The sequence below is a fragment of the Equus przewalskii genome, chromosome 3 (assembly GCF_037783145.1).
Source record: "Equus przewalskii isolate Varuska chromosome 3, EquPr2, whole genome shotgun sequence".
NCBI lineage: Eukaryota > Metazoa > Chordata > Mammalia > Perissodactyla > Equidae > Equus > Equus przewalskii.
The window spans coordinates 99,651,422-99,666,054 of NC_091833.1; the positions used below are offsets into that span (position 1 = coordinate 99,651,422).

General features: G+C 35.2%; 1 protein-coding gene across 2 annotated transcripts in view; it reads left to right on the forward strand.

Moving 5' to 3' along the window:
- Positions 1-14,633, forward strand: part of SEPSECS (Sep (O-phosphoserine) tRNA:Sec (selenocysteine) tRNA synthase) — a 41,988-nt gene that overhangs the window by 8,629 nt on the left and 18,726 nt on the right. For both annotated transcript variants that reach the window (XM_070613051.1, XM_070613050.1), the window contains 5 exons: positions 318-472; positions 2,561-2,679; positions 3,000-3,158; positions 5,604-5,757; positions 9,588-9,690. In XM_070613051.1, coding sequence (XP_070469152.1) covers positions 384-472; positions 2,561-2,679; positions 3,000-3,158; positions 5,604-5,757; positions 9,588-9,690 — 624 coding nt within the window. In that variant the 5' untranslated portion in view covers positions 318-383. The remainder of the gene's footprint in view (positions 1-317; positions 473-2,560; positions 2,680-2,999; positions 3,159-5,603; positions 5,758-9,587; positions 9,691-14,633) is intronic.

Sequence of the window (14,633 nt, forward strand, 5' to 3'; positions counted from 1 at the left end):
TGCTTTGAAGAATTTTCGTTGAAGATAAGGTTTATTGGTTTTCAGTTACTTTAACTTACTGCACCTTAAAACCTGAGTAAATCTCATCGTGTGCATTTATCATCACTTTTCACAATCTGTACATAATTGTAACGTAACGTAACACAAACGTTTTGCCTATTCGAGGTTTCTTCATAGTGCTGAATTTATATCTGAATTTTAGAAAGGCAAAGAGCATGGCAAAATACACGTTAAAAAGTTTTAAAATGCATTAAATAGGGCTCTAGGGATTATTGGTTTTCTTAAATATAGTTATAGTATTTTATTTCTTTTTTAAGGGCAAGTGTCCAGAGGATGGTTGGGATGAAAGTACACTTGAACTCTTTCTACATGAACTTGCAATCATGGATAGCAACAATTTCCTGGGCAATTGTGGTGTGGGAGAAAGGGAAGGGAGAGTGGCATCTGCGTTAGTTGCTCGGCGTCATTACAGGTATTTTTTTCAAGTTGCATGTGAAAACATTTGTTTTTTCCTTTATGGTTAAAAGCAATGGTGGCAGTATTTATCATATTAAATTATAAAATGTCCGTTTATAATCTGCTTTTTCCCTATTCAAATGTTCACTAAAATAGAGGAAACAGGGCGATGGAAACAATTTATCTGAGCAGGTGCTTTTCAAGACAGTAGAGTAAAGTTGTATATGGTTGTTACCTTGTCAGGTTCTGGGTAATTAACGATACTGGCTATATATTCTGATAAGAATGTTTAACCTAATAAACCTCTTTGGTTGTAAGAGTTTAAAATAGGTTAAGGTTTATGGTTTTCCATGTTTCTTTTCTAACATTGCAAATTTTTTTTTAGAGAATTATATAGAGGTAGAACCTTAAAAGGTTGTTTTTCTGCATCTAAACTGAATCCCATTTTATAAGTACCTTGCTTTGTTGTAATAGATGCAGGAAAAGTTTTATTAAATTTAATTTTAGATTATTAAATTGCTTTTTTCTTTTGCCTTATTTCAGAAAGTTTTTCATCAATTATGATAACCGTTTAACTGATAGTGGCTCCAAATATGATGATTTCTCTGTTCTCCAACCTTTCTGTGAAATATAGATAAACTCTTAAAACACTCCTGTCTTCCATGATTTTAAATCATGATGAAATTTTCCTAGGGATAGTAAAATTTTACTTCAATCAAAACCATCAAACTTCTAGTTCTATCAAAAGGTGCAAACTTCCAGTTATAAAATAAATAAGTCATGAGATGTATAGCAGGTGACTATAGTTAATAATACTGTATTGTATATTTGAAAGTTGACAGAGTAGATCTTTAAGGTCTCATTACGAGAAAAAAAATTTGTAACTATGTGTGGTGATGTATGTTAATTAGATTTATTGTGGTGATCATTTCACAATATAGACAAATACTGAATCATTGTATTATACCTGAAACCAACATAATGTTATATGTCAATTAAATCTCAATTAAAAAATTGCAGTCAAAACTAATGGTGAATGTATAACTTAGATGAGAAATTCATGGTTAAAAATGGGCTGATAACATGGTTGATGATATATGTAAAATACTTTGTACACGAGGTTTCAGTGGTAATGAAATGTGACACTAGTGTTCTGTGATAATTCTAGTGTGGAGAATTTCCAATCTGACTATAAATTACAAACAGATTTTTGATTTTGAAGAGTATTTAGAGGTATCTTTAATGTATAGCATCATCTAATTTAAAACGAGTGGATTTGTGCGCTAATTTTAAGGGAGCATATAGGTCTTTTAAAATTAAGGCAGTATTTGAAACATCAACTCATCCCCATGAGCCCACTGCTCTGGTTAGGGGAAAAAGAAAGAGAATTTATTGGTGTGTATATTCTGGTTTTCTACTGCTGCATGACAAACTTAGTGGCTTAAAACAATTGATGCTTTTTCTCTCTCATAGTTCTGTGGGTTAACTGGGCTCAGCAGGGTGATTATAGCTTTAGGTCTCTCATGTAGTTGCTCTCAGATGTTGCCTGAGAGTTCAGTCATCTGAAGGTTCAACTGGGCGATTTATCCAAGTTTTCTGACTTAGATGGCTGGAAGCTCGGGTGGCCTCTCCCTGTGGCTTGGGCTTCTCCCAGCATGGCAGCTAGATTGTCAGAGGAAGCCCCCAAGAGCAAGGCCTTCAAGAGGCCAGGTGGAGAGCTTTAAGGCTTCCTGTGATCTAGCTCACCAGTTCCACACCATCACTTCTGCTAGATTCTTCCTGGCCAAGCAGGTCACTAAGGCCAGCTCAGGTTCAAGCGGAGGGGAATTAGACTCCACCTCTTGGTGTGGGAGTAGCATATGGGCATAGGGAGAAAAGGAATTGGTAGTGGCCATCTGTGGAGACTAGCTACCACAACATAACTGATGAATTCATTTCAGTTTAAGTAAGGTATTTTCGTATTATTAATAGTTGATAAAATGCATCTACAATAGTCAAGTATTGCTTCTGGTCTTTTTTTGGTTGTTGTATTTGTATACTTACATGATGGGTTACTTAGAACACTGAATATTTTTGTCCAGTTATTGGCCCATTTTTTGCTTAGGTTCATTCATGGAATTGGACGATCGGGTGATATTTCTGCTGTGCAACCAAAAGCTGCAGGTTCTAGCCTTTTGAACAAAATTACCAATTCTTTGGTCCTGGACATCATAAAGTTGGCTGGTATGTACTGTGTTAATCATAATACTTTTGGCTGACCAGCCACAGACAGCTTTGCCTAATTTCTTTTATTAATGCTTCTTTCCAAAAAGGATATAAATGGCTTCTGAAAAGACATATATATGTAAAACGTTTAGAATAAGATGGAAAATCAGAGCCATAAGCCTGGAGGATGACTTTGGAGTGAGCTTCCTGAGAGCGAGTACAGAAGAAGAAGCAATAAGCCTACAACTCTTATTATTTGGTAGAAGTATATCGTCTCTTCTAGAAGGATGCAGTTTTACAATGGAATGACTAATTTACTTTTTACTTTTTATTCATAGGTGTCCATACAGTGAGCAACTGCTTTGTAGTTCCTATGGCAACTGGTATGAGTCTAACTCTGTGTTTCTTGACATTAAGACACAAAAGACCAAAGGCGAAATATATTATATGGCCAAGAATAGACCAGAAGTCCTGCTTTAAATCCATGATCACTGCAGGTAAAAGAAGAGAAGTGGCATATATCACAGTTAGAAAATTCAAACTTTTTATATAGAGGTAGATAAATGGAAAAGAAACTAAACTTGTTCCTATTCTGTCTTTTTATTGTGGTAAAATATACCTAACAAAATTTACCATTTTAACCATTTTTAAATATACAGTTCCGTGGCATTAAGCATATTCATGTTGTTGTGCAACTGTCACCACTATCTGTCTCCAGAACTTTTTCATCCTCTTAAACTGAAACTCTACATTAAACAATAACTCCCCCTCCCTAGTACTCCCAGTCGCTGGCAATCACCGTTCTACTTTCTGTGTCTATGAATTTGACTACTCTAGGTTTTTCATATAAGTGGAATCATGGAGTATTTGTCTTTTTGTGACTGGCTTATTTTGCTTAGCATGATGTCTTTAAGGTTCATTCATGTTATAGCTTGTGTCAGAATTACTTTCATTTTTTAAGACTGACTAATAACTCATTGTATATATATCCCACATTTGGTTTATTCGTCCATTCATTCATTCATTGATGGACACTTGGATTGCTTCCACCTTTTGGCTGTTGTGAATAACGCTCCTGTGAAGAGGAGTGTACAAATACCTGTTTGAGTTCCTGCTGTGAATTCTTTTGGGTATATTCTCAGAAGTGGAATTACTGGATTGTATGTCCTTATTCTTTAAAATGGGCATATGGTTGCCTGCCTCATGATATTGTTTTGAGGATTAAATGGGATGACATATGAAGTGCCCAACAATAATCCCTGGAGCTTAAAAGGTGCTTCAGGAATGTTTGTCATCTATACATGAGTGGAGTATACATGAATTATTACCATGAATCAAAGTACAAGGATGTAGGCATCATTAAGTATAGATGAGACAAAAACTTTAAATTGATGTTTTAATATTTGGCTTGCTTAAGTCGAATTTGAGAATTTATGGTTATTTTTGAATGGCCTCAGTCAGTTGTATGAAATGAGCAATATTGAGCTCTAATTAAACAGCACAAATAATCCTATAGAAATTCATGTAAAGGGATTCATAATAAGGACATATAGCAGAAACTGATGGACTTTTAAAAAACATACTGACTTATTTTCAGTGGCATAAAGTTGTCTTTTAATTTACATCCTGTTAACCAAAGATCTGATAATCACACTATGGAAAAGTTTCCCATATTGAAAAACTGGAAGCTTTTTTCTAAAAGATGTTATGATTTGGACTACAATTTACAGTTCATTCTTATTTAGGATAGCTTATATTCTTAGGAAGCAGGATAGTTGTGTTGTTAAAAAAGCTTGCATTTTAATTGTTTGAAAGCAAGAATAGGGTTGCGTGTAGAGAATTTGAGAAATAATAGAAAATTAGCTGTCCTTAGGAAGCTACCTACTTAAGTAAAGTTTTCTTTGTTTTAATAGCTGTGAAGGTACAGGTGTAAAAACTAGACATCTCTGAACCAATATATTTGAATTGATGATTTTATAGAGGCTGAGGTTTTATGTTTCTGTAGATAGAATGCAGACAACTTGATGTGGATTCTAAAACACAAAAGAAAACTACTTGCTCTTAACTTTGCTTTAACTGCTGTGTGACCTTGGGGAAGCCACTTAATCTTCCTGAACTTTGGCTCCCTTATCTTTGAAATGAGTGAGTTGAGCTAAATGGTTTCTAAATCCCTTACAGTTCTTCAATCCGTGAATCTAGCTTGCTGATAGATTTGGTATTTGGGAAGGCTGCAGATGTGACTACATAACTTTATGTGCAGAATTTCCCGTTTATTTTCTATCCAATTTCTAGGACTTAAACACTTAGATTTTACTTTTACTGTGAGTACTTACTAGTATTGCAAAGTACTTAGTTATGTAAGTGCTTTGTACATTATCTAGTGTATATATTTCTTGTATAACGTAAGTTTATAGATACCTGAATATTTACCATACAAGGTTAAATAGTTATTATTTGGGTGGACCTTTGATCATATGCCAGTTGAATTAGTGTACTAATTCAATTGGAAATTTGAAAACAATTTTTATATTTAGATTATAGAAGGCCCTTGTAAGCTATGAGATGGGTTAGAGATCTTTACGCTACTGAAACTTGTTATGTTTTTCTTTAGAGGTAAAACATGAAGCCAATGATTGTGATTTGTTTCAGTACTTGAATTATATTATTATTTTTGTCCATCTCTGAAATAAAGTGAACTTGAAAATAAACTTACATGTTGCCAGAGAATGAGTTGGTTTACTTTTCTAGTTGTCCTTCACATTATTTTGACCTGCATTTGACTCATACCAGTGTTGAGCCAGGTCTTTATTACTAGAGGAGGATTCATCAACTAAAATAAATATTTGGAGTTTTTGTGCAGAATAGCACTGCTTCCTAGAATTCCAGGATCTTCCCTCATTTTAGTTTACATTAACATTTTGATTTCTGGTTGGCTTGGTTAGGTTTTGAGCCTGTGGTGATAGAGAACGTTTTAGAAGGTGACGAGCTGCGCACAGACCTGAAAGCAGTGGAGGCTAAAGTCCAGGAACTTGGGCCTGATTACGTTCTGTGTGTTCATTCGACTACATCCTGTTTTGCTCCAAGGGTGCCTGATAGGTAAATGATTTGTGAATATTGTCCTTTAGGTGCTCATCAGTCTTTTGTATAAAATGCAGATATACTAATTCTCAAATATGCCTAAATAACATTTGACAGTAAATAGGTGCATGGACTTTTGTAAGAGAATGGATTGACCTTGTGGAGAAGCAGCATAATGGCTTAGGAAAATAAAAATTTGATATAGAAGAAGGAAAAACTGTTAGTGTCAAGTGGAGATCCCTTTATCTCTGAAGTAGATGCGGAACGTCTCTGTTTTCTTGCTTTTTTTTTCTGTTTCTGATGTCTTCGCATCTTTTTCCTCATTATTTAGTAGAAGTTTCTAAGCTAAATGTTGGATTTACATGTTTCCATTCCTATCTCCACTTCTTTGATCTTACAGTTAGTTTTCATGTATAGGCACTATCAGTATTAACAGATGTTAAATAGAAAATTTCAGGATTATTTACTGTCCTTTGAATTTTCTTTTTAATTGGAAGCCAGATGTACGCTTAGGTATATACAGAGGTTGTCTTTGCATTTTGAGAAAAATGCAAATATTTAAGAAAATAAAAGCAAAAAGAAAAAAAGTAAATGTTTTCTAAGAGATGGCTTCAAATTTTCATTCTGAAAATGCAATAGGCTTAGATCTAATAATGCTACTTATTAGTTTGGTTTTTGACAGCAGGTCTGTTTCATTTTAACATTTTGAACAGAAATGCTAATAATTTGTAAAAACCACATTGATTTTGTACTTTTTCTGTAGCATAAGTTATACTTTGGTTTTAATTCATAGAATCACATAATTCAACAGTAACGAATGCATGTTATTTTATTATAAGCAGATATGAGACAATTTTAAAACCATGCTGTTGAAAATTTACCTTCATTCATGAGTCTGTGAATTCTATTTTAAGATTATATTGCATATATTTTAGTTGTTTGTTCATTAATTACCAATCAGGTTTTAAATTTGTATTAAAGTATTAAACATCTCTATACTTTCTTCATGATGGTTTTGATATCTAAAAGTCAAATGTGATAGAAGTAAATCACATTTCCAAAAATAGCATATGGATATTTTTGTTAGATTATTTGTCCTTGAGGATAGTTTTGTTTCTGTTTCATTTTGACTAACTTTTTTTGAATGTTTACAGTCTGCCTGGTGCAGTGTTAAATATTTTACATGTATTATCTCCTTTGGAAAAAATTATAAGGTTTTTGTCAATCAGCAAAATTCTCATTTGCCACTTTTTAGTGGTGTTATGTAATGAATGTTTCTAATAAGAATGAACTTTAGGAAAATGGTGATGCACAGTTGTTAGTAATACATTTGAATTTCTGATTTTATTAAATTTAAAATACATTTTAATTTCTTTACATTAACCTTATTTCCTTTATAGTCTTAATTTGAATGGGTGTATATATATGTGTGTATATATATATGTCTTTATTAATTAATTGGACAGAGTATTGTGGGGCAAAATCAGTCAAACGAAATGTTAAAAAAAGAAGGATATCATTTCTTCTCACTGATAAACACCTATAATTGGCTTCTAAGTTAGAAAACAGTTGGATTCACATGGAGAATATTTTTTCTGCCTCTCCTTGCCTTTCATTGAATACCTTTATACGTACACTAAATATTAGCACATTAGATCAATTCAGAATATTTTAAACTGCTCACAAGTGATTTTTTTTTCCTTTTTACAATAGTACTTTATGTTATTATGGTGCTTTACTTTCAAGGAAGTTTGTTTTTAAGGAATGCTTTTATTAGAACACAAACATGTGAAAGTGCCTTTTATCTTATGAAGAAAATACTTGTGTGTATTCCAGAAGTCTGTTTTGTTAAAAACAACATTTGATTAGTTTAAGTAACAGACAGGTTTTCTTTTTTTTAAAGATTTTATTTTTCCTTTTTCTCCCTGAAGCCCCCCAGTACATAGTTGTATATTTTTAGTTGTGGGTCCTTCTAGTTTTGGCACGTGGGACACTGCCTCAGCATGGCTTGATGAGCGGTGCCATGTCCATGCCCAGGATCCGAACTGGGAAAACCCTGGGCCACCAAAGTGGAGCGCGTGAACTTAACCACTCGACCACGGGGCCGGCCCCTAGAAAGGTTTCCTGTGTTGATTTTGAGGTTTATGAAAATGAATGATAAAATGAGTTTTAGTTCATAAAACTTTAAGGAAGCAAATCAAAAACTTCTAACAGATGAACAGAATGTTATTTCTATTTGTAGTTTAAAGAATTAATGCACATCTGTTAGAAAAAGATGTATTATGCATAAATAGATAATAAAACTATGTAATGTATATTTGAAAAAGGTCTTTGTAGAAAAGAACTTTTATTGTATAAAAATACTTTGCTTCCAAACTATATTATAGAAAGAAAAAAAATTTTTTTTTTTTTGAGGAAGATTAGCCCTCAGCTAACATCTGCTGCCAATCCTATTCTTTTTGCTGAGGAAGGCTGGCCCTGAGCTAATATCCGTGCCCATCTTCCTCCACTTTGTATGTGGGATGCCTCCCACAGCATGGCTTGCCAAGCAGTGCCATGTCCACACCCTGGATCCGAACTAGTGAACCCTGGGCTGCTGAAGCGGAACGTGCGCACTTAACCGCTGCACCACCAGGCTGGCTCCTAGAAAGAAAATTTTTTAAAAATGAATTTTATTGAGCCAGCCCTGCTGGCCTAGTGGTTAAGTTCGGTGTGCTCCACTTTGGCCTGGGTTTGGTTCCTGGGCACGACCTACACCATTCTGTTAGCAGCCATGCTGGGCTGGCAGCCCACATACTAAAAAAAGAGAGGAGGATTAGCACAGGTGTTAGCTCAGGGTGAATCTTCCTCAGGCAAAAAACAATTATTAAATCACAGAATTTAGTTTTAGCTTCATTGTGTAAAGACATTTCTATTAGAGATGACCCCAGTCACAAGTAATATTTGGTTTTGTGAAGGAACTTCTACAGTTATGCACTGCATAACAACATTTTGATCAGCGACAGACCACAGATACAAAGGTGGTCTCATAAGATTAGTACCATATAGCCTAGGTGTGTTGTAGGCTATACCATCTAGGTTTGTGTAAGTACACTGTGATGTTCGCACAACAACGAAGTCACCTAATGATGCGTTCCTCAGAACGTAACTCTGTTGTTAAGGGACTCATGAGTGTATTTATTATGCTCTAATTGAAATTTATTACCTTACTTTGCATAAAGTTAGACTTTCAGATTGCCTTAATATGGAGAATGTCAAATGAAAAAGTAAGAGTGAATTTAAAACCAGCAGCTATTTAAAAGATTCCTTAGTATCCAGGTTGTTGGAAAATGTTAGTTATTTTGGTACAGAAACATTTTAATGTTCTGTATTTTTTAATATATTAAAGTCTATTTAAAAATGTATTTTTTATGTTGTGAGATGTTTAATATGAGATTTCTTAAGATTTCAAGATATGCTAATTATTTAGCAGATATTACCTTTAGTATGATAAGCAACCAAAAGCATTTAAAAATGAGCACACCACCTTGTAAGGGGTCATTATAAATAATTTGCTTCTTCTTTTTATATAGGAAATTTTAAGGTGATTTAAAAGCTACCATCTATATAGATTTTTATAAATACATATTTTCTTATTGGTAGCATTAATTTAATACTTTTTTAGGTTTATTCTAAAGTGCCTGTTATGTATTTCTAAGTTGCCTAATTACATGCTAAAATACTGCAGTAGAAGTTTCAGTTTTGTCATTTTTTTTTCAGTGTACGTTAAATTTTAAAAAAGTTTTCACTCCGTAATTTTTAAAAGCACAGTATGAATATGTCTTTCTGTTGAATATTTATGTTTATAGAGTAGAACAACTGGCTGTGATTTGTGCTAATTATGACATTCCACACATAGTCAACAATGCTTATGGAGTGCAGTCTTCAAAGTGTATGCACCTCATTCAGCAGGTAAGAGAATTTAAAAAGAGATGTCAAGAAAAAATGGATTTTAACATATTATGGGATTATTACTTTTTTTTTATTATAACCTAGTGTAATAGCAGTTATCTAGCACCCTCTACTTCATGGAGCATTAGAAATTTGCATACAGGGGCCAGCCAGGTGGCACAGCGGTTAAGTGTGCACGTTCCGCTTTGGCGGCCCAGGGTTCACTGGTTTGGATCCTGGGTGTGGACATGGCACTGCTTGGCAAGCCATGCTGTGGTGGGTGTCCCACATATAAAATAAGTAGAGGAAGATGGGCACAGATGTGAGCTTAGGGCCAGCCTTCCTCAGCAAAAAGAGGAGGATTGGCAGCAGTTAGCTCAGGGCTAATCTTCCTCAAAAAAAAAAGAAAAAAGAAATTTGCATGCAGTGTTCATTCAGTAAAAGTCATCATTCTTTGGTAGTCTGGTGGTAATTGGACTAGTAGCTTTGGTCAGAATCAACGTAGAAATACTTAGTAGTTTAGTTTTTAACTTTCTGAGAACACTTCATTACCAGTATTCTCATTTTTCTAATGTACTAGATCATAGTACATTATATAGATTTTTACATAGACATAGATTATATAGTTTTTAAAACTGTATTGATGATTTGTTCTATATTTAATATTTAAGGAATCGCTTTACCTTATTATCCTAGACTGGAAATGACTTCATTTATAAACATTCTAGCATGTAACTGTGGAATTGGCAGGTTTTTAGAAATTTTATGATTTTATTTTATTTTTATAAGCATCAAATAGATCTGGTCATCTGTTTTAAATTCTTATTTTGAAAATATGCTTGGACGTTCCATCCTACTCAGAATAAGAGTCACAGCCATGGCCTGTAAGGCTTTGTGTATTCAGGCCTTGTACCTTTTCTAATTTCATTTCCTACTGCTTTTCCTCTCACCTGCTCTCTCCTGGCACACTTGTCTGTTTTCTTTTCCTCCGTGGTGCCACACATGCCACACCACCAGGCATTTACTCTTGCTCATCCCTCTCCCATGATTGCTCTTCTTGAGAGTTGCATGGCTTCTTACCTCACTTTAGGTCAGTGAGACTTTGTCAGACACCCTATCTAAATAACACCTCCCTCTTCCTTGCCAGCATTTTTTTATCCCTCTTTTCCTGTTTTATCATATTCATTGATTTTAAGGTGCACATTTTTCTACAGTATAACATCTCTGGAATTGGGATGTCTCACAATCATTGGTGTTGTATAACACTAGTTTGGCAATGTTTTTTTTTTAACCTAGTGGTGTGTAAAATAATGTTGCTTCTTAAAATCAATGGCTTCTTGCTCTTTTTCTCCATAACACTTATCACCTTTTGATAGGTTATTTGTTTATTGTCTAGTTATTGACAGTAGTTAAAATTAAGGTTCTTTTAGGGCAAGGACCTTGTTTTGTTTGCTGTGTCCTCAATACTTAGGACAGGGGTTGGCCCCATGGCCGAGTGGTTAAGTTCTCGTGCTCTGCTTTGGAGGCCCAGGGTTCGCTGGTTCAGATCTTGGGCACGGACCTAAACACTGCTCATCAAGCCATGCTGTGGCGGCATCCCACATAGAAGAATTAGAATGACTTACAACTAGGATATACCACTATGTCCTGGGGCTTTGGGGGAAAAGAAAAAAAGAGGAAGATTGGCGACAGATGTTGGCTTAGGCTCAATCTTCCTCTCACACACAAACACACAAGATACTTAGGACAGTACCTAGTACATAATTGACTCTCAACAACTAGTTACTCAAAAAAGTGAATGAATAAATGAAGTATTATAGTTACTTAAAATGATTAATTATTCATATTATATTAGGATATGGATATATATCCACATATGATGTGAGTTATACAATTTGTGTGCATAATGATGTTAATCACATATTCAGTTTTGACATACATGTGATTGTTATTATGTGGACATAAGTTATTCATGGATTATCTGTGGCCTCCAAGGTGGTGGCAAATGCTCCTTAGCCCAGCAGATCCTATCTAGCAAATTTTTTTGTTTTATATCATTTTGAGTGTACTAATATCATCTCCAATAAAAATGTGGTTTATATGAGATAGTAACAGCCAATTTGCTTAGTTTTCTTTACTCAGAAGTTGTACCACTTAGGATGTAATTGGCTGCAAGTAATAGAAACCCAATTTCAATTGTCTGAACAAGTAAGGAAATAGATTTGTTTACATAACATAAGAAGTCTAGGGGTAGAGTGGATTGTAGGCGTGGTATATCAGGGTTTCTTAAAATATTTGGAGAAAACCAGTTAGCATTTTCTTGATATCCTTTTTTATTATTCCTTAACTTTTTAAGGCTTCATCACAATTCTAAATGAGATTATATCTAATTTGAGTGGTGGCAGAGGAAGGTTGTACAATTCTCTAGGCTGGAAATCTTGGAAAACGTTTTATTTCAGTGCTCCGTGTTTATTCCTTCTCCTTCTTTTCTGTCTTTCCTTCTCCTCTGTAATTTTCCACAGCCTCAATTCATTTAAAAGTCATCAGCATTACTAAAAGTTTGGAAAAATGAGGAAGGAGTAGAAGATCATTCATAAGCCTGTTACCCTAACAAATTAATAATTTCCGTGTCCACTGTTTTCTCTTTTTATATTTATTGCTTTTTTACGTAGTTACAGTCATTGTGTACATATAGCGTTAACTTCTTTAAACTTAGTGAAAAAACTACATTTAATTTTTAAACTTAAATATAAACTTAGATTATATTTCTTTGCCCTCCGCATGCCTACAGAGTTTTCATAATGATCATTTAAATAGTTCTTTAACATTTACTCATATATTCTATACTTACCCCAGAAGTGCTCAGTGTTTTGGTGCTCACAGCGTATCTTTGAATACTAGAAATTTGGTGGTGTACTTGAAGAGATTAAGGCTAAAAGAAGATGAGTTCCAGGGTACAGTATGAAAAGTGCTCTTGGAGTTGTACATCACAAATACCCTGCTCTGTCATCACCTCTCTTCGTTCATGAGGTGGTTTTACTAAATTTTTAACCAGAAAATAACACTATAAGATGGATGAATGAATTTTTTAAATGTAGCTATTGTATTGTTGCAGATACTGTTACTTTCTAAAATTGACATTTCTTGAAAGAAAAAAAAGCAGTACATAAACATTCCAACTTTCCTAAATTGGCCCTCACAAAAAGAGGTGGTGGCACTGTTGCTTTAAACCAAATAAATCCTTGGGTCTCACTGAGTGCTCGTTGCTGTTTCATGACGTTCTAAAAAATTAAAGTTAGCTTTAATTCACCTCAGTGGTTCTTATTAGTAATATATACCACTTACTGAGTACCCACCATGTGTCAGGGATGCTTCTAGACTTTTAGAGTTTATTAACTTAATCCTGACACTTTAAGGTATACTTCCATTCTACAAATAAGCAAACTCAGTAGGATTAAGTGACTTGCCCAAGGTCCCAAGCTACAAAATGGCCCATCTAGTTTAGTGTGACTCCAGAGCCCCATATTTTTCTCTAAAAAACAAAGTACTAAAACTGCAAATATTTTTTTTTTCTCTAAAGATTGGCACCTGCACTATCTTCTGTTGCCAGTCTTCTTTTTTTTTTTTCTTCTCCCCAAAGCCCCCAGTACCTAGTTGTATATTCTAGTTATAAGTCCTCTGGCTCTGCTATGTGGGAGGCTGCCTCAGCATGGCTTGATGAGCGGTGCCAGGTCCACGCCCAGGATCTGAACCGGTGAAACCCTGGGCTGCCAGAGCAGAGTGCGCGGGGTTAATCACTTAGCCATGGGGCTGGCCCCTGCAAATACTTTCTTGAGAAGATAGTATTGTAATAACCAAGCAATTGGTGAAGATGAGCTGTAACTAAAATATTACAGAATTCTTCTTTTTTAAGGGCGATGACCCAGAATGAGTTAATGCTCAGCACATAGAATGTTCTGGCATATACATATAGTCCCTAGGAAGTCAGCTTTGAAGAACCTATACTTCTGTTTATATACTAAACTTATTTAGGAGACTCATGGAATATGGATGTTATGACAGATTAATGGAGGGGGATGTGGTAGAGTTACAAAAATACATAGGCTTAATTATTTTAGAATCAAAATGGATTGTAAAGCTTCAAAGTGTGGGAAGCAGCAACTTATTAAGAATTTGAGAGAAGTAGGTGTTAATACTACTTATTCACAGACTTAATTGTCAATTTGTTCAATAAATATTTACAGGGTTCCCATTGATGTGCCAGGCACCAGTGTAGGTGCTGGGAGTGCAGTAGTGAATATAACAAAATGCTGTCATGGAGCAGCAGCAGACAGTAAACAATACGTATGACTGGCCTTGATTAACACTCTTCTGTTTTGAGGGGAGGGGTGTCAGGCTAGCTGGAGTGATCCAGGAAGGCCTCTCCAAGAAGGAACATTTGAGCAGAGCCCCTAGTGATGTGCAGGAGTGAGCCATGCAGCTCTCTAGAGTGATTCCAGGCAGAAGGTACAGCAAGTGCCAAGGCTCTGGGGCAGGAGTGTGCTTGGGATGTGTGAGGAACAGCAAGGAGGCCAGTGTGGCTAGACCAGGGCAAATGAGGGCAGCAGTGGTAGTAAAGAGATTTGAGGTGTGTTAAGGATTTGGCATTTTATTCTTGGTGTGATTGTCAGCCATTGGAGGGTTTTGAACAGGAGAATGACAAGTGATTTACATCTTTAAACCATCATTTTGGCTGCTCTGTGGGGAATAGACGTAGGAAGGCAAGAGTGGAATGCTGTTACAGCAGCCCATCTGAAATATGTTGGTAGTTTGGGCCAGAATGGTAGCTGTGAAGGTGGTAAGAATTGGTGAAATTCAGATATATTTTGAGAGTGGAATTTACGGGATATGCTGATACGTCAGATGTGGGGTAAGAGGAAATGAGAATTCAGGGACTCCAAGGCTTTTGGCCTAAGTAACTGGAA